The 26,698-nt window shown below is 36.7% G+C and overlaps 1 protein-coding gene and 1 long non-coding RNA gene across 3 annotated transcripts; one reads left to right on the forward strand and one right to left on the reverse strand.

Annotated features, from left to right (window-relative positions):
- The first annotated feature begins 718 nt into the window (after nt 1-718).
- On the forward strand, nt 719-8,979 carry LOC123379987. Of its 2 annotated transcripts, none has more exons than XR_006585166.1 (3): nt 719-793; nt 4,488-4,715; nt 8,863-8,979. It is a non-coding gene; the product is annotated as an uncharacterized LOC123379987 (long non-coding RNA). The 2 variants fall into 2 exon arrangements; XR_006585167.1 differs by lacking the exon at nt 719-793 and adding an exon at nt 3,387-3,512.
- Nucleotides 1,798-25,968, reverse strand: CLDN16 (claudin 16). The gene is given in 7 exon segments (XM_003991793.5): nt 1,798-3,740; nt 4,480-4,671; nt 8,084-8,248; nt 11,519-11,621; nt 25,406-25,540; nt 25,542-25,589; nt 25,592-25,968. Coding segments are annotated over 7 exon segments (921 nt in total). The 5' UTR covers nt 25,736-25,968; the 3' UTR covers nt 1,798-3,606.
- Between the last annotated feature and the right edge of the window lie 730 nt (nt 25,969-26,698).

Consider the following 26,698-nt stretch of genomic DNA (forward strand, 5'->3'; position numbering starts at 1 on the left):
TTGATCAACTGTATGGAGAACACACGGAGGGTTACTGGAGGGGTTGTTGGGGGGGGGTGGGTGGGCTAAATGGGTAAGGGGCATTAAGGTATCTACTCCTGAAATCATTGTTGTGCTATAATGCTAAATAACTTGGATGCAAATTAAAAAAATTTTAAAAAAAGTTGATCAATGGTACTCAATTTATTTAAATAAATGCAGATCAAAGCAACAATATAATATTCTTTTTTACCCATGATACTGATAGCAATATTAAAGATTGTTAACATCTTGTGTTGATGGCACTGTAGGGAAATAAGCCCTTTTATATGTTACCGGTGAAAGTGTAATTCAGTACATTTTTTGGGGGGTGCAATTTGACTATAGATATCAAAAGTGTTAATATATTCACATAGATTCAGCATTTTCACTCTTAGACATGGAGAGTAACGCTATAGTTATAATCCTGCATGAAGACAAAGGTGTTTTTAAAAAAATATCCATTGCCACATAGCCTATAATTGTAAAAATGAAGGTATTTAAAGGGACAGATGAGATAAATAACAGTTTATATAAACAATGAACTATGCAGCCATTAAAAAGAATGAGGTGTTATAGAAAAATGCCAATAAATATATTTAATTATTGATTTTATTTTAAAAATGAAACTACTGAGTAGCAGCATGGTGAATACATTTTCCAAGGATCTATATATGCCATAAATTTTATTTTTTTTTTGTTTGAAAGGATACAAGAAATATGTAAGAGGTACAACTCTTGGGAGAGAGACTGTAAGGGAAGTCCATGGATGCTGGTAAGAGAGATGTTAATATTCACAGTTCCGTATTGTTAATTTTTGAAAAATCTTAAGCATATATAATTTTCTCTGTTTCAATAGATTCTCTAAGTGCTGGAATAATTAGTGTTTTTGTTTGTTTGTTTGTTTTCTTTCTTATCTTTTATTGAGATAATAAGGTTATCTCAATAAAAATTTTAAGTGACAAATCACCAGCGTTTTTGAATGGAAACATAGGGTAACCAATATCGCATTGTGCATTATGTTGTTTTCAATTAATTACTGCACATCAGGGGCCAACATTATTTACTTGGGAATAATTATTTCTGAGCTCAAAAGCTGCAGAGCCTGTTCCAATAATTCTTTTACTACCTAATTCTCAGTTCATTCCTCTATTTTATTTATTTTAAAAAATTGAATATTTATTTTTGAGAGAGAGAGTGGGAGACAAAGACAGAGCATGAGCAGGGGAGGGGCAGGGAGAGAGGGAGACACAGAATCTGAAGCCGGCTCCAGGCTCCAAGCTGTCAGCACAGAGCTGGACACAGGGCTTGAACCCACGAACCGTGACATCATGACCTAAGCTGCAGTTGGACACTTAACTGACTGAGTCACCCAGGTGCCCCTGTTCTCCAACTTTCTGTAATGCACACATACAACGTGTATAATAACAAAAGGCTAATTTCCATTAAAAGTGTGATATTATAAAATAGGATTTAATGGAGAGGTAGGTAAATAAAATTGTCCAATTTTATAAATTTTATTTTTTCTTGTTCCAAGTAACAAGATACGATTGAATTTTAGTATCAGATACTGTTTGTATGTTTTGGGCTTATCTTAATTTTTCTTTCTGGGCATGTTGAGTTGCTACCATGTCAATTATTACTTCTTCACTATTTAATATTTGTTTTGTTGTCACTGTATTCTTTGTTATGCTTTATTTTGGGAAGATTCATTAAATTATAGTGAATTAGTAATAAACATTCCCAAAGGAATAAAAAAAATGAATATTTCTCCGAGGATATATGAAACATTTTTATTGAGAAAAATTTTAAAACATTCATGAATGTCAATATTCGGGCTTGAATCCTCTGAAATATTTTCTTATACAAATGAAGTCTTTGAGGAAGGAAAAATTTATCTTTCTAAAATCTAATGAGTTATTTAATTAATTTTACCCTGCCTTTCCCAAGAAGAATTTCAAGAGACTTGTTAGAATATGTAAAACATGACAGACAATGTATCATAAAATAAGGATGGGAATAAAAATTTTAAAAACCAAGGCTGAGAAAGAACAACACGAAATTAATTTTAAACTGCATAGAATGACACCAATATAACAGGTAAATATGATCTACAAATAATTTTTTAAGTGTCAATTACATGGTTAATAATATCCATGAAATAAAAGTGAATCAGTTATTCTTAACCTTAAAATTAGATTAGAATTTCTCCTGAGAATACTAGTAAAGAGATACCATGTGAAGTCATGAACACCACTCTCAATGTAAATATATGTTCTGGGCTTTCATCATCTTATTTTCACATTGTTTTTAGCTTTTATTAACTTAAAATACTTCTTTTGGGGGTCTTCAGAAATTCGCAGCTAAATTTCCATTTTCCAGAGAACTACTATCTAGTTCAGTGGATAGCCTGTTAAGGTACTGAAAAAGCATTAAGCAATTCATGTGACTTACAAGAAATCAAAAAACCTGAGATTAAATTATATAACTTTAAAAACAAACCCTACCATTTAAAAAAAATGTATGACCACAGTGTGAATATGAACAAGATGCTATTAGCAATCATTCACTGATTTCTCTACGTGTATTATTAAATATATAATTCCATTTTTTTTCTCGACAAATAGACATTTTGTGAGAAAAACTGATCTGTATTTCAGTGGAGAGTTGTGAGAATTTATTTCTTCCAATCAACAAATATTTGTTAAATTTTATCATTTGTCAGATATTTTCCTGGGTGCTAAGGATCCAGTTGGTGGGAGAACACCTGAATCAGTGAATTTTAATATGGTGCATTTTTGAAACATTTTTGGATGTCCAATATAAAAATGACTGGTTTAGCTGTTGCAGCTGTGGTCTAATAATTTGGCAATATATAGGCAAACTTACAGTAGCAATAAAATAATACACAGATCTCTTATGTTGTTTACGAGGAAGACAGTGACCACTGCTCTGGTATTAATCTGACATTTGCTTTTGACATTCCAAGTATGGAGGGGACACTTCTTATCTTTCAGTTCCACCAGCAGCTGGTAGATGAAGCTGTTAATTTCTTTTTTCTATTTTAACAGAGTCAGAGTAACAGTAGGGTTTGATATACTAGTTTAAATGTGGAAAATCATCTTCAAAGTTATCAAATAACTCACTCAGTTGAGAACACAAAGAATGAACCAAAAGCCAGAGAAGGAGCTAAGAGGCTGTCAATACCTTCAAAGATTAGAATCTCTGGCCTCTTTTAAAGGTTGCTTTCTAGTCTTAAAGTATCATTTTACTTGAATATCACCATGTCACAATCTCTAATAGCAATATGAAATCACAAACATTTGTATATCCTAGCAACCTTATCTGCAAATACAAGGCAAGTGTATGTGAGCATGTGCAAGAGGAGGGTAGAAAGGAGGGAGAATATGGGAATAACAGAAAAGGAGCAGTGATAGCAGAATCAAACTTCCTGATTAAGCTGAGCAATTAACTTAGTTGAACATGAGGACTAAGTAAGTGCTCCTAGATCAACCTGCCATTGTATTAACCTAAACATATTGATTGATCATTTCAGGAACATATATACACAGACTGATGTGTGGCACTTTACACTCTCGTGTCCACGGCATACATTTTGGCGGTCTCTGTCCGAGGGGCTACGTATGACTTGGCCATGGAAATAGCTGCATTTGAGTAGGCTTTCCTCATGGAATACGGATAGTTCCTTTCAGGTCCAACATCTGTTGGAAAGAGATAAATGTAGTTGTATAGAAATAATTATGATTCAGTGAACTTTGGGGAAAAATGTCATTTTACACATTCTTCTCATAAAGAGACAAAAATATAAATACTTTAAGAAGGAATCATCTAAGAAGAACCCTAGAATAAAATCTAAGATTTTCATCTGGAAAGTAATTTTTAGATTAAAAGCTTAGGTACTTTCCTTCTTTTTCTCTCCTCCCTCTCTTCTGTCCGTCCTTCCTTCCTTCCTTCCTTCTTTCCTTCCTTTCTCTTTTCTTCCTTCCTTCCCTCCTTCCTTCTTTCCTGATGAGGAGATGGATTTTCTTGCTTTTTAACAATATTTTTAGAAACCCAATAGTAATACATTGTATTTTTTAACAACAAATATTTGACTTGGCTCTCAGTCTACTTCTCTGTTTAACTCTAGATATAAATTTAGTAGATTAGATGAAGTTAGATATTTAAGATTATGACCACATTGAAATCATCATTATATATTTAGATATTGGATACAGTTATAGATGTGGTCTTTTCACCCAATATACCACTTATGAGGTATGAGGCTTGAATATTGCAAATCAGTTTTCCTTGAACAACAGAAACTTCTCAAGTGTCATTTTTTATAAGAGGTAGGGATCAAGTAAGCAACATTATTTTGCACTGGTGAGAACTGTTTCTACCAGATTGGGAAGATTGATAATGGAGACAAGTAAGTGTGCTATTTTATTTTGTTCTTACCTTTGAAGAGGTATAAGCAGCATGTCAGGACAGCACCAGCCAAAAAGCAACCCAGAGACCCAGCCATTCCAAGCCAGCAAGACCAACCAAATTTATATTGGATGCCAAGAAATATATTGTGCAAAACCAGAGAAGAACGTTCTACATAAACATCAACAGCATACCACACTGAACCAATGATTCCTGGGGCACCTGAAAGAAAGAAAAGTTGCTAAAATAATACAGGCTTTCCAAATGTAAGTTCATGGACTGCTACCCAAAATGGATGGCATCGTTTAGAGAGGGATAATAATCATTTGGAGGGGCAATAATAATTGCTTTCTATTTTGTGTTTCTTCCAAATTATGTATCAGTTTATACATAAAGAGAAATACAGAAATTTTAAAATGCAGTGTTCATCTGTTTGTGTAAACTTAAAATGACCATTGTGGTTTTCTTTAATTTTCCTCTCTCACATGTTATTTTGAATGCTGTGTAAAAGGAAATATGAAAAACAACAGAAAAAAAGAAAGAACACAAAATTGAAGACAAATAATACACAGCATACGTTCACTCTATTGATTTTTTTAATTAAAAGTATATATCTTTAAGAATATTCTATTCTTCTCTGCCCCACCCCCTGGACCCACAATTAAAGCTGTGTCAGCTACATAATCAGCACCCATATGGAAACTATGTTTTTTGAAGTCAATAATTTTAGTTTGTTGGGCTTAAAAACAAATAACTGGAGTAAAAATTGTCTTTATTTTAAAATAAATTCTTACCTACCACCCACACACCATGAGAGAACAAACTAAGAAATTTTGTTCCTTTTAAACAAAATTTAACCCCCCAAATTAGTCTATCTGACAATTTGACTGGCTTGGAATGATGCCAGTAGAGTCCGCTTGCTTTAAAGGTATAAATTGCACATCAGTGCTAAGGTGCAGGAAAAAAAAAAAGGTGAGGAGCTACAGGACAAAATGCTATGTGAAAATGGTGTTTTACATTCTTTTCTAGGGGGTCTGTGATATGTATTTAAGTCACCATTTCATTGCATTCTTTTCCCAGTTGTTTAATGCAAGAAGTTTAAGGACAGATAATGAACACATAACCTTTAGATAACAGGGTATAAATTACCACCTATTTTCTACAATACTTCTAATCTATGGGTTTAAGATGGAAACTCCTTTTTTAAAACTTAGAAACAGATTATGTAAAATTATATATACATATAACACACATAGATACATATATATGAAATATGCATATATTTCATTTTATACCATATGAAAATAGCATGTCATATATATTTATATATATGTATGGTGTTAGTATTTTATGTATTATATATATTTATTATATGTAATATAATATAATTATATAATATATATCTAATTTCTTCTCTTTTTAGGTTTATTTATTTTGAGAGACAGAGTGTGTGTGTGTGTGGGGGGGGTAGGGCATGGAGAGAGGGAGAAAGAGAGAGAAGTCCAAGCAGGCTCTGCACCACCAGCACGGAGCCCAATGTGGGGCTCAAACTCATGAACCATGAGATTATAACCTGAACCAAAATCAAGAGGCAGAGGCTTAACTGACTGAGCCACCCAGGTACCCTTGGCATAGTAATTTCAAATGATGGTTTCAAGCCTTTGGCAATATCTGGAAATTTAATTTCATCATTTCTTCATCCATTCCTATAGGGAATTTTTCATCAACTCATATTTTAATATTTAGCTGATTTTTATTTTTTTAAATAAAAAGGGGCATATATAATGGTATCTCAGAAAGTATTCTGGAACAAAACTGTATGCATTAAATGGTGTTTAAATTTGTTAAATAAAACACATGGTTACATACAAAAGCTCTATGTTATCACTAGGCCAACCTAGACATGAGAATAAATGTCTTAAAAAGGAAAACTTACTAAGTTCTTATGGTTTTTTAATACAACCTAAGGATCATCAGGCCTTGACTCAATGCTTGTGTGAAAAAATTCAGGGAGGCCCCAGTTTTGACTGTGTGATGGGTTAGTCTCTCTGCTATGGGCTCACTCTGTCCACACTGGATCTTTACAACAGCAATTCAGAATAGATTTTATTGCTGGGATGTGGCCTTATTTTGCAGATCAAGTAAAGAAGACCAGTTAAGAAACTGGCCTAAGGTCAAAAATCACACATATATATCTCCAAGTATTAAAAAAAATTAAAACAAAAATTTTTAATGTTTATTTTTGAGACAGAAAGACAGACATGTGTGGGGGAGGGTCAGAGAGAGAGAGAGAGAGAGAGAGAGAGAGAGAGGGAAACATAATCTGAAGCAGGCTCCAGGCTCTGAGCTGTCAGCACAGAGCCCGATGTGGGGCTCAAACTTGGGAACAGCAAGATCATGACCTGAGCTGAAGTTGGACGCTTAACCGACTGAGCCACCCAGATGCCCCTAAAAAAATTTTTTTTTAAGTAAACTCTACCCCCAACGTGGAACTTGAGTTCCCAACTCTGAGATCAAGATTGCATGCTCTACTGACTGAGTCAGCCAGATACCTCTGCAAGTATTTTTAATTCCAAAATCCCTATCCATTCATTTTATACTTCCTGGTGAAGTTATCACTTATATTCGTTTTGCTAAATTTTCACTACTACCATTAAAAAAAAAGATAGTTTCCTCTCTGGGGGTGTGCCCATTGGTTTTTAATCTTCCTGCACTTTGATCTCTTGGACAGTGTATTTTCTCCCAACTTGCATTAAGGTCTTAAGAAAACATCATATTGTGACAGAGGAAGACTAAAGTGAATTTAATGACAGAATTTAATGATGCTTTTTCATCAATAAACACCATGTAAAGTGCTTCTTGACTTGTTTATAAGTCATGCTTGATTTATTATCCTTCAGAATTCCATTTATTCATCTGCCTCAAGTGGAGATATAATCTGCTTATTGTTACATTTACATTCAGATGGGTTGGCACATAAGAAAACCTGACATAGGACTTGGCACAACTTAGTTGCTAAAGAATTGCTAAAGAATTGCCTACTCCTACAGTGGGTACAGGTAAGGAGATGGGACCTTGGGACTTCAGGATTTAACTTCAAGAATAATAAAAAATAAATTATTTGAAAATTTTAAACCATTATATAACTTTTTAAATGGTTAAAAATAGTTTGAGGACTTCAATAAACTTTGATTTAACATCGTAACAAAAAATTAATTATCTGATTTCACAGCTGAAGAAAGAAGGGCTGATGTGCTCCTTATTCCTTCAATCTAGAAAAGCAAGTCACATATGATGTTAAAATGAACAGCTTCACGGGGCACCTGTATAGCTTAGTCAGTTCAGTGACTGACTCTTGATTTTGGCTCATGTCATGATCTCAGGGTCATGAGATAGAGCCCCACATTGGTCTCTGCGCTGATACTGTGGAGCCTGCTTGGGATTCTCTCTCTGCCCCTCTCTCTGCCTCTCCCCTGTTCATTTGCACATGTGCACGTGTGCTCTTCCTCTCTCTCTGGAACAAAACTTAATAATAAATAAACTTAAAAAAAATGAACTGCTTCACAACAGCATCCTCCTTCATCTCAAGACTGTAGATGAGCACCTCTATCCCCATCCCTAGTGCAGAGAGTACCTGCTATTAGTAATATGGTTCCAGCAACAAAGCAGATGCGGACTTTGATGTATGGCTCATCAGGGAGGAATTTCACACAGTGGAGACCAAGAAGCAGGGTGATAAATCCAAATCCAGCTAAAATATCTGCAGTAATCATCAACGCTCGAGTTACCACCAGCTTCACTGGAAGATCAGGGCATGTGGTTAAATCATGGTCAGAGAAAGGAAACACGTTAATGTTGAGGTGTGCCAAAAAACAGATAATTACATACATTAACAAATGCCCATTGAATTAGAATTTAAATTTGCATGAACTTGGATTTTTTTTCATAAAATGCAAAAATATCATGAGATTATCGGTATTATTATTTGTTTAAGCACTGATTATTACTTAGACTTCTCGGCCCCCTAGCAAAATGCTTGGCCTATCGTGTACACTAAATACCTTTTTCCTTGTTTGTTTCTTGTTCTGGAATGAGACTTGTTCACAAGTATTATAGCTGAATACTCAATTGAAAGTAGAGTATTCTGCAGAGTTGCCCAATGAATATTTAAGAAATAAACAATCACTACAGTTGTTTGAAGTTCCATTGAAAAATATACTTAAAATAACTGGTTAAAATTTGGTACAGGGGTGCAGGATAAAATGATTCAAGATGTCTCTTGCCTGTTCAGGCTAATGGGAGCCATCTCTTCTAAAGCCGTCTCTTTAGAAGGAGGAGGAGCTACAGAGCTTCTGTTATTTAGTCGAAGACTACTTCTAAAGGCCAGATCATATTCTTTTTCATCGCTTCCAGGGGTGACCCTTCTTGGCCAACATTCCATCTTAACCCTTTAATCTTGCACTGTCAACTGAGCAAATTTCAACTATGGCCAATGAGAATATGTGGTAGAAGGTCCAGGGAAGACGGTATTAGGTAAGTAGAAGTGGAATAGTAGCAATCATCTTCTGCAGTGGAAGCATCCTCAAATGTGAAAACCTCTTGAACTGTGAGTCTCGGTTATGCTAACTTAAAAATGGGAAATTTTGTCAGAAATGGAGGGTTAATTACCTGATGTCAAAACTACTACTATTTTAGCTCGCTAATGGAAAGGAGGAATACAATTTATTCTTTTTGAGGGTATTGTAATTATGTTTTATTTTCATAGTGATGGGGGCTTCCTTGTATTTTAAATAATTCTTCTGCAGTGGTGAGATAAATTTAGGGCTGATTTAGTAATAGATTGCTTGTAAAATGTGGCCAATTTATTTAAAATAAAAAAATACCTTTATAATCCATCTAAGAGGAAATCAATGCACAAAATCAGCTTTTACCTGATTAATAGGTGAATATTTAAGATCTTAATATATGGCATTATTTCAAAAAAAATTAGATTTATATTTCTAATTTAGGCGAAATCTAAGGCTTATTTTTCTCAAATTTCAAGAAAGAGAAAAATATGTGCCTAACTAGGCTATATACATAGAAGCGGGTTTCCTACTCAGCACCCCAAGCCAAGCAGTCCCACAATTTGGAGTGCCTTCCTTAAATATTAAGTCCCTTTTGGACCTGGGACCAATAGGGCCAGGATTGCCTTTGGATGGGACACCTTGAAATTGTGACCCTGGTTTTCCCCTCTCCAAGCCTTGATCCTACATATAGCATGATTTCTGATGCTCTGTAGAACTCCAGGACTCATGTCTATGGTAGTATTATCCAGCCAGCCTTATGGCCTGTCCAGTTCTAAGAGGGCAGTTCTGCAGGCAGACTGCTAATGCTAACGAACCAGGAATTTTTTCCCCAGGTATTGTCTGAGAACTGGCTGCTAGAATAATGTTAAATGTTCTGACTGGAGAAAAGGGAACTCAAATTAATATATCAACAAGAGCCCTGAAAAAAATTTTTGTCTGGGTCTGTATATCCTAGGTCCATAGGACAGTGGGAAAAGTTATCTAATTGTGATTCTATAAAAGATATCAAAGACTAAAAATAAAATTTTATAGGTAATATCCTAACTTAGAGGGTATAGTTGTTATTTTCTTAGAATACATGTTTGTATCTGTAGTCTCTAAGCATATGATGGAATTTCTTAAACAAAAATAATTACTTTTTAAGATATTATTTGAAATTAATAGGTAAGAACATATTTTAAAATGTGAGCTAGTGCAGGCAAAAGATTAAAAAAAGAAATATTTAAAAATACAATCAGCAGTTTTCTCTGTGCAGTAAGCTTATGAGTGATTTTCTGTTATTCTTGTATAAATGTACATAACAACATTTACAAGTTTGAGATATTTTATTTTATTTTTTTTTCTCCGCTCCCACCATAGCACCGCATTTCTGGAATAGCCTAGTGTCCACATGAACTTACATTTTTATTGACCAAATCATGCTTTTTCGTGGATAGAAGTAGGTTACCACAAGGAGGGAAAAAGAGAAAGAATTAAGAAGTTTCAAAAAAAAATGAAATATAGGCTTTATGAATTAGGTTAAAAAAAAACACTCAAATCCTAAATAGCAGAAGAAGATATTTTAGAGCACTGCTCCTTTTAAGTGCTTATCCCTGGACTGAAATAGCTGTCCAGGGGAAAAGTCACATTCCAAGCATTTGCTTTTCATTTATCTTCAGAAAAGAAGTTGCCATGCTCTACCATACCCCGTCTGCTTTAAGGGAGACCAAAACCAATTAGCTTGAACAACAGCACCAGTATTTCTTGGCATGATTCAATGTTCTAAATAAATAAATATCTGCTGTGGAGAAAAACTGAGAGAATCAATGATAACATTTTTTCATCTATGAAACCTCTTTATTCATAGAAATATGGACCTTGTTAACACCTAATTAAAATTTAAAGCTAAAGGTTAGGAAGAAGAAGGAGCTGGCTTTACTATTTCTGTTAATTGTGTGTCATATGTATTGATTCTTTTCATTCCCTGATCCTATAATCTATGTGTCTCTCTTTGCCTATCTCCATGTCTGTTTTTCTCTTTGTCTCTGCCCCCTCTGTTTCCACCTTCTCTCTTTCTCAGCAATTCTCTCAATGAATTATTGTCAACTTCCTATTTGACTTACATCACAGCTAAAAGACACCTCTGAAATGGTTTTCATCTAATGTGTCAATTCTAATCCTCCAGTAACCACAACCTGAAGAATTCATCTCAATTTAAAAGTGTTTACTTTAAGTCTGCTGTGTGTAAGACACTCTGCCAGGTATTTGGGGGGAGGGGGGCAGAGATGAAGAAGTTAATATTTTTACCTTAAAAGAATGTATACAACATGGAAAAAGATAAAATATGCCCAACGTGTTTCAATTCACGTTTCTGAACTTTTTATGGAAACATTTAAAATGAGACAGAACTTTACCATAGTTCTGTAGAAACACACACACACACACACACACACACACTCACACACAATGAAAACCTGTTTGGGATCCCTCCCTGGCAAGGGGGTTGTCTAAGGCATACATACAGGGGTGTTCGGCAAGGATAGAATCATACTCGTCACAGGTGCGAATCCCATCAAAAACGTTCGTGACACACTCCCACCAGAGGCCTCGGCATTTGGTGCTCACCTAGATGTTGGGAGAAGACACTGTGTGAAACAACTCATGCAGGCACACTCTAGTTCCCCTCGATCAAAGGAAGACCTTGGCTGTTGGGCGTTTGATAGTAAAGTACATTGGTTGCAAGCGTGATCAGAATTTCATTTACAACAAACACAATGTGTTTTACAGTATTTTCCCTTAAGCACTAACAACTAAAGGCTTTCTCCACCAGGAAATGAATTCACTTCCTGATGGGATGGGGAGGGGGGCAGTGGTACCTAACTAGATAAAGTCTTCATTACATATAGGCAAATGTCTATAGCTGGTTCGATCATGGAGTCATGGTTTCGCATGGGGACAATTTATGTCACTTTTCCTCTGCTGACATTTTTCATCAAAAATAAATAAATAAATAAATAAATAAATAAATAAATAAAATCAATATAACAATAAATGCTAACTCTTGATGTCCTGAGTCTATTAAGAATGTGCATTAATTTTTCACCCCGATAAACACTGAGTCCCATGAAGAAAGGTATTATTGTATATGAAGTTCACAATTTTACAATAATTGCCAGAGAATGCCATACCTCAGGACAGCAACAAATAAAATATAAAGACCCACAGCTTCTTCCTCTTTGCTCCACTACACATTACAAATGTTCCAGCTATGATACGAATGTGAACGAACTGAGCATTAATGTCATAGAACCTGACAGCTGGAAACCACTTTTACTTAGCATCATAGTGCAGATGATTCTAAGTGTCCACCTAGAGCTAAAAGATACCAGTGCCCAGAGCCATTCCATGTTTTATCTGTAAGCTGCATGTCACAAAAGATTTCCTAAAATTGTAAACATGCCAATGGGAAACAGTTTCAAATATTCTTGACACAGCTCATGCATATGGAACAGAGCTAATATGATTGTTTGTCCTGATTCAATTACAGATTCACATTACCTTGGGATTCTGGGAATAGTTTAGTAAAATTTAACCAAGAATTATCTTGGAAAATAAAAACTTATTTTTTTTCCTTAAAGAAAGACTAAATAACAATGTGGGAAGAGAAATGCCAAAGCGGGGAGATTAAAATTGGTGTGAAGAAGAAAGGAAGGGACGTAAAACCCTTTGATCTGCAAAAGGAAACTGTATCAGGGAATATTTGTGCTTTGAAGCTTTGCTTGGTGTTCTACCTTGCAGGTGTATTGTGTGCCAAATAAAACTTTACTGCTTGTTCTTCCACTACAAATGTCAATGTTGTACTTCTATTGTCCTTTTATAGGTAAAATACACATAATCAGTAATAATAAATCTATATTGAGTCCATACTGTGAAGCAGTTACTATTTAAGTATATTATTATCCCATTTATTCCTTAACTGCTCCTGTGAGACATCAATTACTATCAGCTATTTTACAAATAAGGAGAATGAGGAATAGAAAAGGTAAGTGATAACCCCAAGCAAGCATAGTTCACAAATACGGCAATCTGTGTGCTTGTTCTTAAGCACTGCAGTATACTTAAAACCCATTTTAAGAAATTCCAAATCCGTTTCAGGCTAGAGTACTCCAGCACTGAAAATGAGAAAATAGCTTGGGGTGAAGGGTTATAAACCCCAACTTTAATCTTGTCCTATGGCTATTATTCTACAAATCTTCACTTTGGCTTGTTCTTCCTAAGGTTAAAATTGAAGGGATGCTTTGGGGATATTATCTGCCTCAGGAACTGCAGTAACCAAAAATTTAACACAGATCTACCTTGTGAAAGTTAACATACCAATTTTTTAATGATGGATGTGAGCATCTCAAGTTAGATATGCATGCAATTTAAGCTGCCACTAAAAAAGTATAGACTTTAAATCTAAGTTGACACTTTTTAAATGTGTTGTATCTTTGGGCAAGATCTTACCTTTTTTTGAGCCTCAATCTTCTTATCTGCGTAAAGGAGATAGTGCTAGGATAGTTATAAGAATTAAAAATTACAAACACACAATATAAATGATTTGCTCATAAGTGATCTTAGTAAAGTACTTAAACATCGTAACAACCTGAGTAGTGACAGTGTTCAACATTGCTAACTAACCACAATCAAAATGAAGAAGGGTAGGTATGATGGGTTGAATGATGCCCCCTCCCTCACTTCTCCCACCAAAGATCTGTCCAAGTCCTAATCCCCAGAACCTATAGATGTATGGACGTTATCTTTTTTGGAAAAAGGGACTTTGCATATGGCCAACTAATCTTTGACAAAGCAGGAAAGAATATCCAATGGAAAAAAGACAGTCTCTTTAACAAATGGTGCTGGGAGAACTGGACAGCAACATGCAGAAGAATGAAACTAGACCACTTTCTTACACTATTCACAAAAACAAACTCAAAATGGATAAAGGACCTGAATGTGAGACAGGAAACCATCAAAAATCCCTAGAGGAGAAAGCAGGAAAAAACCTCTCTGACCTCAGCCGCAGCAATTTCTTACCTGACATATCCCCAAAGGCAAGGGAATTAAAAGCAAAAATGAACTATTGGGACCTCATGAAGATAAAAAGCTTCTGCACTGCAAAGGAAACAATCAACAAAACCAACGGAATGGGAAATGCCAACTAAAAGGCAACCAACGGAATGGGAAATGATATTTGCAAATGACATATCAAATAAGGGCTAGTATCCAAAATCTGTAAACAACTCACCAAACTCCACACTCAAAAAACAAATAATCCAATGAAGAAATGGGCAGAAAACATGAATAGACACTTCTCTAAAGAAGACATTCAGATGACCAACAGGCACATGAAAAGATGCTCAATGTTGCTCCTCATCAGGGAAATACAAATCAAAACCACACTCAGATACTACCTCACGCCAGTCAGAGTGGCTAAAATGAACAAATCAGGGGACTATAGATGCTGGCGAGGATGCGGAGAAACAGGAACCCTCTTGCACTGTTGGTGGGAATGCAAACTGGTGCAGATGCTCTGGAAAACAGTGTGGAGGTTCCTCAAAAAATTAAAAATAGATCTACCCTATGACCCAGCAGTAGAACTGCTAGGAGTTTACCTAAGGAATACAGGAGCGCTGATGCATAGGGGCACTTGTACCCCAATGTTTATAGCAGCACTTTCAACAATAGCCAAATTATGGAAAGAACCTAAATGTCCATCAATTGATGCATGGATAGAGAAATTGTGGTTTATATACACAATGGAATACTATGTGGCAATGAGAAAGAATGAAATGTGGCCTTTTGTAGCAACATGGATGGGACTGGAGAGTGTTATGCTAAGTGAAATAAGCCATACAGAGAAAGACAGATACCATATGTTGTCACTCCTATGTGGATCCTGAGAAAATTGACAGAAGACCATGGGGGAGGGGAAAGAAAAAAAAGAGGTTAGAGAGGGAGGGAGCCAAAACATAACAGATTCTTAAAAACTGAGAACAAACTGAGGGTTGATGGGGGTTGGGGGGGGGGAGGGTGGGTGATGGGTATTGAGGAGGGCACCTATTGGGATGAGCACTGGGTGTTTTATGGAAACCAATTTGACAATAAATTTCATATTTAAAAAAAAAGGAAAAAGGGACTTTGCATATGTAGTGAAGTTAAGGATCTTGAGGTAACGAGATCATCTTGGATTACCAGGGTGGGCACCAAATTTAATGACAAGTGCTTTAATGAGAGACACATAGAGAAGAAGGTAATATGACCAGAGAGGCAGAGATTGAAGTGATGTGGCTGTAAATCAAGGAATGGAGTAGTGACCAGAAGCCAGAAGAGGAGAGGAACAGATTCTCCCCTAGAGCCTTCAGAGGGGGCACAGCCTTGTCAACACCTTGATTTCAAACTTGTAACCTCCAGAACTGCGAGAGAATAAATTTCTCTTGAGTTAAGCCACCAAATTGTGGTAATTTGTTATGGCAGCCCTAGGAGACAAATACAGTAGAGATGATTGGTACAGAACTGTTATACTGAAATAGAAAACAGGACTTCTCATAGCTTATTCCTGTTCAGTCCCTCAATTAACAAGAACATACTGGATCCAGTTTACACCAACTAGAGCTAGGTTATACGGATTTGAAGTCACTGTTCCATAATTAGACAGTGACTGTCCATAATTCCTGCTGTCTAACATAGCCCCATTAAAACAAACAAACAAACACTCCTACTGTGGTATTTCTTTTTATATATGAGGTTATTTAGAAAGGAACCTGAGAGATATATGTAGGAATACTCATTTTACACTAAAAAAGAGTCTCTTGGCAAAATAATCCAGCAGTGGTGTCATTTTCAAGGCTATTGATCATTTACCTGCAATGACCATATTTAGAAAAGCAATGAGCTCATTAGAGGAAACAGGAATCTAATTTCATTAGGTATTAATGCTCAGGGGCACACTATTAGATTGCTTGGTATTCACACTCGGTTAAGGTACGTGAGAATAGTGGCTGTAATTAACTAAACTTCTGTGTTAATATAGCACTTACTGGAGACACCCTTAAAGGTGCCTTTGTGCACAAAGACAAGGTTAAAATTTTTTATGGTATTTATCATATTTAGGGAAGCCCTCCTTGGCTATAATATATAATCTTCACTTACTTATTCCTGTGTTATACAGAGGCTTATTAAGAACTCTCTCAAAGGCAAGTAAATCTAAATTCTTAAAAGTTTTAAGACAAGGTTCTGTTTAAAAAGGAGACTGATGCTTCAAATATTATGATTAACCTTTCTTAAAGGGCAAAAATGCAAAATGTTAACTAATAATTCTTATCTTGCAGGGTCATTCAAAATAGAAGATTGCAATTTTAAGCTTACTCTTTTAACATGCAATTTATACATTAATAAATACAGATAATGATACTAGAGGGATTTCTATATTATTTCAATGAATATCTGTCCTGACGTGAGGAGATTATCTCCTAAATGGGGAGAACTCAGTTTATCCAAGATGTAACAATAAAAGCACAAGTCACAAACATGAGGCTGGCATAAATCTCTCAATATTATTTAATTACAATAGTAAAACAGAGATCTTATAGAGCAGTCCATATTTCTGCTTTCCTTTGGCAACTTAGTCATGCTGGCCACCTGGACTCGTCAGTCCCACATAACAATGATTAGCGCCAAGGGACTGGCTGCTTCCTTTAGATGGGGCTTGTACTCACAGTTTTCCTCCCCTTCCCTCCTCCCCCAATCTGCCTCTCTCATGGATGTTGGTTACCTGGTTCCTAACAACATTTAACTTTCTCACTCCTCGTGTATAATAATGAGAATGACTCCCTTTGCCTTCAATTTGTCAAGTTTCTACCTATCCTTCAAATGGTACTTCAAAGATACTCCTTCTTCCACGAAGTTCTCCCAGTTTCTCCAGCTAGGGTTAATTTATTCCTAGATCATACCATAATTTGTCCATATTTTCTATAGTATTTACAATATTGCATTACTATTCTTCTGTGCATTTGCAGACATCTGTCTCCCAAGTCTGTCTGTTGTCATCTTTCAAACTATATTCATTGAAGATCTGCCATGTACCAGTCAACAGACTAACAAAATGCTGGGGATAAAGCAAAGCCCAAGAAAGGTATGGCACCTCGCTTCAAGGAGCTTACAGACCCTCCTGCTTGGAACATAATGGATGCTCAAAGGATGTTTATTAAGAAAAAAAAAATTGGTCACTTATTCTTTCTTTTCTTTTTTTTTTTTTTTTGAATATTTCCTTTGAGACAGAGACAGAGACAGAGACAGAGTGCGAGCAGGGGAGGGGCAGAGAGAATCCGAAGCAGGTTCCAGGCTCTGAGCTGTCAGCACACAGCCTGACGTGGCTCCCAATCACGAAAGCAAGTTCATGACCTGAGCCAAAGTCAGAAGCCCAACCGACTGAGCCACCCAGGCGCCCTGGTCACTTTTTAAAATTCACATCAACTATCTGTCTTTAGGTAATGGTTACTGATACACTCTATGCACAACTGGTGCTTAATATATGCTTCTGACTTGACTGAATGGATAAAACAGCTGAATCTGGGAGTCAAAGAATTATGATTTAGACTATAGAGTTAATACTGATTTATTGTCAAGCTGGACCCTATCTACTCGACCAGCTCTGGGAAGTGTTTACCACAGGACTCGGGATGAGCAGGATACCACTCAGAAAATTCTTTAGGGCACCATACTGACCACGTCTCTTCCCTATTGAATTTATAGTATCCTAAATTAGTTCCTTAATCCTGGGATTTCCTATTCCCATCTATTTAGCAACTTCCCATTAAGGCTTCTTTACCCTTGTCTTTGCCATTTTTTTTCCTTGTCACTCTGGAAATATTTACAGACAGCAACATACAATTTTGCCTGCCTTGTCTTGTTTCCTGTAGTACTGGATGTGTTTGTCTTGCCTCCATGTATTTTATATATCTTTTGGGAATTAGAGAAACTTAAAAATACTTTAATCAGCATTTATTTTTCTTCCAGCTGTGTGGGGAAAAATATATTTATATACTCAATAGTTTTAATAAATATGTATTGTTGGCTGGCCACTATAAAATAAGATTTTTCTTTGTCAATGCGCATTAAGTTATAAGTGCATATGCACTGAGATGTGTGTGTAAATATAATACATAGAGAGAGAAGTATGCATAAACCAAAAGAAAAGTAGAAGAAGCCATGAAGATGTACTATTTTAAAAACCACCTTGCACACACATATTATAGGAATTTATGCTTTTCACACCACTTTACCAATCTTGTGTCAATGTTCTTTAATACAGAAGATACAACTTAGCTGTTACCAGTATTTACTTAAATATATTCATTAAGATGCAAAATCTTAATAATTCCATAGTAAATAACATACTTTACTACTAATACTTGAGACAATTTCAATTTTAACATGAAATGCATTTGAGTTTTTTTTATACCAGGATTCTGAACTTTTCATTTTAATATTTTATATTATTGGGACACCTGGGTGGCTCAGTCACTTGAGTGGATGACTCCTGATTTTGGCTTAGGTCATGATTCCAGGGTCCTGGGATCAAGTTCTATGTAGGGATAAATGCTGAGCATGGAGCCTGCTTAAGATTCTCTCTCCCTTTCTATCTCTCCCTCTGCCCCTCTTCCCCACTCATGCTCTCTCTCTCTCTCATATATATATATATATTACTATCCCAAGGTCTAAAAGAACTCAAAACAGTCATTTATAAAGATAAAGAAGCAAGATTAAAATAAGCATAATAGATGTTACCTTTCCTTTCCTCTCCATTTATGTGCCACGAGTTATTTGCTGAAATACATTTGGTTTAGTTCTGCCTGTTTATTTGTGGGAGGCTGGCTAAAAGTAAAAATGGCAAGAACGAGATAATACTTACTTAGTAGGCAAAATGGTCTTCATGGTTATATTACCTAATTTACATATTTGAACTAAACATTTCTATTTTTTTAAGTTTATTTATTTATTTTGAGAGAGAGACAGAGTGCATGAATGAGAGAGAGGCAGAGAGAGAGGGAGAGAGAATCCCAAGTAGGCTCTGCTCTGTCAGCTCAGAGCCTGATGTGGGGCTCAGATTCACGAATCATGAGATCATGACCCCAGCCGAAAACAAGAGCCAGACACTTACCCGACTGAAGCATCCAGGCACCCCTAAATATATCAGTTTTAACATTTATTGTTTATTTAAATCACACGTTTAATCATCTTAGAATGCTTCTGAAAGCATGGCATGCTAACTTTGCAATGACTACTGCATCAGTTGTGACAGATCAGTGTTTGCTGAGTGAATGGTAATAAAATATTAGTTTACTTTTTCCTCTCTTCTTTTCTTCATTTCTGTCTTTATTTAAAGCACCAGGCAGAAAAAGCTATATTCTCTGGACCAGAATACACTCTTCACCAACCTTATTGTACATCCCAGGGAATTAGATTTTTATTCCTGCCTTTTTAAAAAAAGGGACGAAATCCATATCTTCAACAATTTTAAATTGTACTAAGATTAAAAAGCCTTGCCTAGAAAATGGCGGTGGTCTCCCCACAGAGATACTATTCATTTATGGCTCAATGTGTGATTTCCAAAGATCACATCGCATGATATTCATTCTTTTCATAAACATGCCAAGTATCTTAATAGATGCGCCCTGTCAGTTCATGTGAATCATGAGTTTCCATGATGTGGAAATTGGTGTGAAGAGGAGGAGATCATGAGATGAACAAGAGAATATTTGTAGCCGCCAATGTCTGCTGAATGAGTTTGCAATGAGTCGGGAAAGTAAAACCAGTATATATATATACTGGTATATATATGTATATATATATATATATATACACACACACACATATATATATATATATATATATATATACTGTATATCTATACATATGTATATATATATACACACATATGTATATATGTATATATATATATATAATCAGAGTACATGCAGGTATGATAATTTTAACATTTATTTTATATCCAAAACAACTGCGGCATCATTAATGTAATTAGAAATCCCAGGGGAGAACCTGATCATGGGGATAAAATAAATCCAAATGTGAGAAACCTTCATTTGAGGTAATAAAATTTTAATCATAATAGTGCTTGGTGTATAGCAAATTCTCAGTAAATAATTAATGCAAGATTAACTGAAAATGGATTAATCTTGTGAAAACATTCTTTCCCTCTGATAATTGAAAGAACTTTGCCAAGAAACTACTTTTTTTTTATTTAAGTGTGGTATATGAAGAATTTCATATCTTCTAATATAGCTAACAAACTAATAATAATAATTCAGTTTATTTTTCTTTTTAAGATGCATTTAGGGGGGCCTGGGTGGCGCAGTCGGTTAAGCGTCCGACTTCAGCCAGGCCACGATCTCGCGGTCCGTGAGTTCGAGCCCCGCGTCAGGCTCTGGGCTGATGGCTCGGAGCCTGGAGCCTGTTTCCGATTCTGTGTCTCCCTCTCTGTCTGCCCCTCCCCCGTTCATGCTCTGTCTCTCTCTGTCCCAAAAATAAATAAACGTTGAAAAAAAAAGAAAAAAAAAGATGCATTTAATAGGTAACTTATGCTACTTTGTCTCTATTGTTTGCTCTTATTCCCTGGTTAGATAAAAAGGAAACAGTCATAAGTATAAAAATGGGCAAACCACAGCTCAGAGAAGTGAACAAAATTTCTCCAAGAGAATCAATAGCTAACACAGGGATAGAACTTAAATCTCATATCTCTCCCTTCAGTGAACATTATACAAAATGTCATCTCCTCCTCCAGAACAAAAACAAAACAATAAACTGCAAATAGACAATAATATATCTCTCGTTTATTGACTGATTTGTATTTGCCCGGGACTGTGGTAAATGCTTTAGGTACACAAGCTCATTGAATCCTCACAAGGCACTTATTACATTATTATCCTCCCTTTACAGAAGAAAAAATGTACTTTATAGCAATTTAAATGTCTGCTATTTAAAAGCATACAGGTATTGCCTGGGAGTGTGGGATTTAATCTAGGGTCCTCTCACATCAAGTCCAACCTGTGAACTTTCCCACTAGAAAGCATTGTACTCCTGGGCCCCTCGAGGTGCTGTATAATAATCTCAGTGAGGAAAAAATAGTGGGATGGTCCAGGGACATTGCTGCTTAATGACTTCTGTACAGAGACTCGTTTTCCTCCATTTGAGCTCTTGGTGAGTGACTCCACCATTCCTCTAATTGCTTAAAAACAGTAAAGTGGATTTCAGCCTTGGCTTGTCCCTTGAATCAGCTCCTTTCTCCACATGCACTTATTAATCCTATCCATTCAAGTTCTTTAGAGCTTCCCATATCTTCACGTCTCTCTATGCTTGCTGCCTCACTAGTTCAAGCCATCAATGTTTCCCTCCTGTTCTACGGCAAAGACCTCCCAATTAGTCTCCTACATTTCCTTCTATTCATTCTAACCTTTCCCCATAAGTAGCCACAACAATTGATATTTGTAAAACACATGTGCATATTTGTTTACAGTGAAACACCTTTCACTACAGTGTAAGATCTATATTTTACTTGAACACAAAGCCTTTGATGACCAAGCTCCTATAGTCTCCTACCTACATTGGAAATTCTTACCATGCTGACATAGTCCAAAGCCACATATATTACTCTCATACCTGGATCGCTGCCCATACTATTTCCTGTACTTGCAATACTCTCTACTTCTTCCTTACTCATCTGTCCTTAGGTCCTACTCTAGGTGTTTCTTCTGGGTTGCCTTTACTCATTCTCTAAGATTGGGTGAGCCAGTCACTCAGAGTTATTTGTTATCATGGCACTTGTCACACCGTATGGTAACTTTCAGTTCACTTGCCCATAACTCCCAGTAATGTTGGGACAACCCAAGGTAGATCCAGGTCACATATTCCTTCCAAACCTGTTCGCACGGCAACCCCAGGGGACAGAGGTATCAGACAGTATTTGTGGAATGAAAGAAGATAGGAAGAAAATAATAAAGGGAGAGAGAGAGAGAGAGAGAGAGAGGGAAGGAAACAGAGATGAGGGGGAAATTATGGGAAGGAAAAAGAATAAGTAAGGAGAGGAAGAGCATAAGGGGTAGAAGAGGGAAGAAAGGAGACAGGGAAAAAAGGAGAATGAAAGTATCAAGAAAAAGAGGGTGGAGGGAAGGACAAGAAGAAATAAGTAATGAGGAATGGAGTAATATGGAAGGAAGAACATAGGAAGTAACAGAAACAGAGAAGGTTTGCGTTAGATTTCAGATGGAAGTTTCTGGGGAGACTGTAGACACCATGGGTCCTTCAGTGAGTGGCCATGACTTTGGGATCACAGACAGTCATAGTCAAGGAGTCCTTGTGTTAAACAACATGAAGACTGAGGAAGGATCTTAAAACTATGGAGTTTACTTCATCTTCTAATTGAAGAAACTGAGCTAATTGAAGACAGAGCTGAGGCTTGCTCAATGGAAGACAGGTAAGATGCGAACACAGGCTGGAATAATCTCGAAGCCCTAGATCTTTCCACCGCATCAGTCCTCCCAGAGACACAGGAATCAGTAATGGAGGAGCAGGGTCCCCGGTCCCTGGTTTGGAGCTGTGCACTGTGCCATCCGTGTGCCATTTCTTTTCTCCTAACATTTTTACTTAATGCAAAGAACTTTCTTCAACGGAGGCATGAGTAAGGCAAAATAATGTTTTGTACTATTTTGAGTATGCTGTAGTAAGACAAAAGAGTATTTGAGCTCTTTCTGCCTTGTGCTCCCGGTTATTCATCTTAATCCTCTAACAAGCCTTGAGGTTTTACTCATTCTGTACTTTTGCCATGTATCCTCTTGTCTAGAAGGCCCCTGCTGCCATTTCTACCTTTTGAAGTCCTTTTGGAGGCTTTGCTCAAATGCCTTTTCCTCCCTGAGGCCAGCTTCAATGTCCTCAACAGGAAATAATCATTCTATCTTCTTCGCTTCAATGGTATATTGTTCATTTCTTTCTCAAATACGAACTGGCCTATGCCTTTCATTATAGTTCCATGTGTATCTTTTTTCTCTACTAAATGTCCACTCCTAGAAGGCATGACCCGTTCCCGCTTTATCTTTGCCTCCCCTAGGAAGATTAGCCCAGTACTTTTTATATGTCATGCATTCCATGTTTGTTACGTTGAATTGAACTGTTGAATCCATTTTCCATTTTCCATCTCCATCACTCTAGAAGATTAACAAAGCTAACAAAGCTAAAAATTCATAATACTCCTTTTTGCTTAAATACTGCACAGGTGGGTTTTTTAAAGCACTTTTACTGTGTTAACTTTTGTCCAATAGTTGTTTAAAGTGAGCTGCTCATGTGGACCAAAAATGATACATACATAAGGAAGGAAGCAAGGAGCGAGAGTAACAGACTTGAGTCAGCGGGTATCCGAACACTGAAATCTGTGGATAATTGTATGTCTTCATATATTGGCCAACTGAAGGAGCAATTATTACAAGAGGTCCCTGTCGCATTGAAAATACTGACAAATAGAGATTGTTGGAGAGCAGAAGCCTCATTTGTTACAGTTTTTCTTTTAATGTGGAAGTGTCTTGGAGAATGTTTGCATAGTATGTTTCAAGTATGGGAAATAAGAAAGAAGCTAAGAAATACTAACTCTTGTCCAAGGTTAGCAAGGATTTACTCGAGGTGAATAACCTGGACTGCTCATACCATTCATTTTAACTAGAAGTGTTCTTGCACAGAGCAGATGGCAAATTGGTTGGATGTGCTGAAATACAAGCAAGAAAATGCTTTAAATGCCGGGACTCTCAATCTCCCTCAGCAAGGTCTGACCCTTCCTAAACTTCCATTCTTGCCAAGTGAAGTTAGTATTTCTGTCAGCTTAAGCAGAAAGATTTTCAAATTGTTTCACAAAATATTTTAACAGTGCTTTTAGATGAGATTTTGCATATTTTTCAAAAATAATTTTGTGTGTGCTAGAGTCCAATATATTTCTAAATTAATCTCCTACTACTGGCAGTCTGGATTCTGGGGAGCTAATGGCAGCAGACATTTTTATCTGCACTTTTCTCTGAGCACTGTTCAAAAGGCATTCTTTTTTTCATTCACCACTTACATGCGAGGCCAGATAAAATACATCACTGGACTCACATATAGCACACATCCTTTGCAGTATTTCAATTCTATCACAATTTTCAGGCACATAATTTTCTAGCTCTAAAGAAGTATTTATAACTCTGTTGGTTTTGAAATGCCATGTAGAAGTCAGAGGAAAATTAAAAGCTAAATATAAATAAATAAATAAATAAATAAATAAAGCAAGCCAAAATAATACACAGCAGAGTAGATAGGTCATTACTTTCTGTTTCTAACTGTAACATGAGAATCTAATAAATAAAATTAGGAGAAAAAAATATATAAACTAGCTCTTGGGTATCTTTCCTAAACTTCATAGAGGTGATATTATAGCATTTGTTAGAACAAATTGTTCCCCTCAGGATATAAGTAAGAGAGTAGAATGGGTTGCTGCATAGTCATTGAGTTCCTGATATATTGTTTCTTTTCTTACCTACTTTTTCTGAAGTCTCACTAATGAATAGTAGCTGATTTTGAAGATTTGATTTTTAATCAGTTCTACCTTCCTCACATTCCTATAGCCGCAGGAAATTATTGTAAATTTCAAAATGGTTTCTTTCTGAGCTTCTCCAGTAAGAAAAATAAAATCTGCAAATGTGAACCACTCACTCATTTGTGTTAACAGTTGGCTTCCAAGAGCAACTTATTTTTGAGAGTTTCTTAAATCCATATCTGTCCCCCGTACTTTGGGACCCACTGGAAAGATTTGTTCTTCCTCTCACTCCTACTTGGAAACACCTTAAAATAACAATTCCTCTTATGTAGGAAATGGGTAGGTTTTTATACACCTTGAGCTTGATTACTCAATTTTTTAGATTATCACTCTTTAAGAGAGGCCAGTCATAATGCTGTCATCCAAATTAGAAAATGGTTATGAGAAAGGCTGTCACTGGAATGTTATTCTAATTTAGTATAAGCAGCTGTGGAAGAGGTGAGTTTCTAGAAGACTCAGTGGCAGGGATTATGTAATTACACTTATGCGAATTTATCCTTAAGAAAAAAGAGGGATTATCCAGTTACCTCATCTATATAATGGGATAATAACAATGCCTACCTCATAGATCAGCTGTGAGGATTAAATGAGCTAACATAAGACTCAGTAAGTAGTAAGTAAGGAGTAAGTCCATCCACGTTGGCTATTATTTCTATCCCCAGTAAGCATCCTGAGACAGCGGGGCTGAGAGAAAATTTGGACGGGCTTGGGTCAGAAAAAGAAGGTGCTGACTTCTTACCTCCAGGGAATCGTCAGCATTCACCATCCAACAGTCTGTCCAGGTGGCCACAACCAAGAACCCAGTAGAGAAAAAGGCAAAGAAGCAGGCGGCGTACTGAAGAAGATCCCTCATTTTAGCAAGCAGCCTGTCTGGAAGGGACACATGGGCAGCTGCGAGCCCTGGGCCCACTCAGGTGGCTGGAACGTTGTCAGTCTTCTGAGCTTCTGGTACCTGGGGATGTGAAAATACCGGTCTTTTACTTTTCCTCACACCCCACCGCAGACGTCTTAAGTTGTGGTAAGAGTAACTCGAACAGGCTGTAACCCACAGAGGGGTCCTGGAGGTCATTATCCAAAGCAACCAGCCTCCAATCAGAAGCCAGGTCAGCGAAAGGGCTGAGTGTGTTTTGGGTGGGGGAGAAAAGGCACTGTGGTAACATTTTCAGGCCAGACTGTGGGCTAATGTGAGGTGATGGTCACCCGAGGCACGTGCCAACGCCAAGATGGAGAGAAGAAGGGTCACACCCCATGCTGACGCCTGTAAACCGATCTTTCTCAGGCCCTCCAGGGAAAGTGAGCTATTCTCCTCCCCCTCAGTAAGGAGGCTACACGGTTGACTGAGTGCTCTCTTATTATGAGGACTATTTTAATATTCGTTGACTACCTTGGACAGACAGGCCACTGGTGAAACTATGCTAAACAAGTGTTTGCTCAAGGGAGTTTGCATTCCACAGTGTTGGGCCGAACAGCTCCTTGAAGGGTTTCCAGCACCCTCGCCCCAGGTGGAGTCACAGTTCCTAACCTTCTGGCACCACAGAGTGAGAAGGCGTGCGCAGTTTCATCGTCAGTTCTGTTTGTAAATCCTTGCTCTGAAGCTTATAGGCAGAGGGCACTTGGGCTGTGGGTTCTGGAAAACTGGAGGTACTAATGCCATCTTCATGAGACGTTTGTGAGAATTGTCTGATATTGTGTCTGTATACCATTTAGGACAGTATCCAACAAAAGTAGTTAAGTGGCAAATATTAACATGACCAAGAAGTCCTTATATGATTACTTTTCTCCCATATATTCCTGACTGAATGCATGTCAAAAAACAAGCAAACAAACGAACAAAAATGTTAGGGAAAAACATTTTTAAAAAGTTTTTGATATAGCATATACAACTGGAGCTTTACTTTTATCTGAATGGGTAGTTTTATTGGGTAAAAATATTCCATAACCAGTAGTCTTTTTAAAATACCTAGAAGAGCATACACACACCCATTTTATCATAATCAGATAGACTTCTCTAAACTAAAACACAACACTTAAG

This window comes from Felis catus, chromosome C2 (genome assembly GCF_018350175.1).
Source record: "Felis catus isolate Fca126 chromosome C2, F.catus_Fca126_mat1.0, whole genome shotgun sequence".
NCBI classification, from domain to species: Eukaryota; Metazoa; Chordata; class Mammalia; order Carnivora; family Felidae; genus Felis; species Felis catus.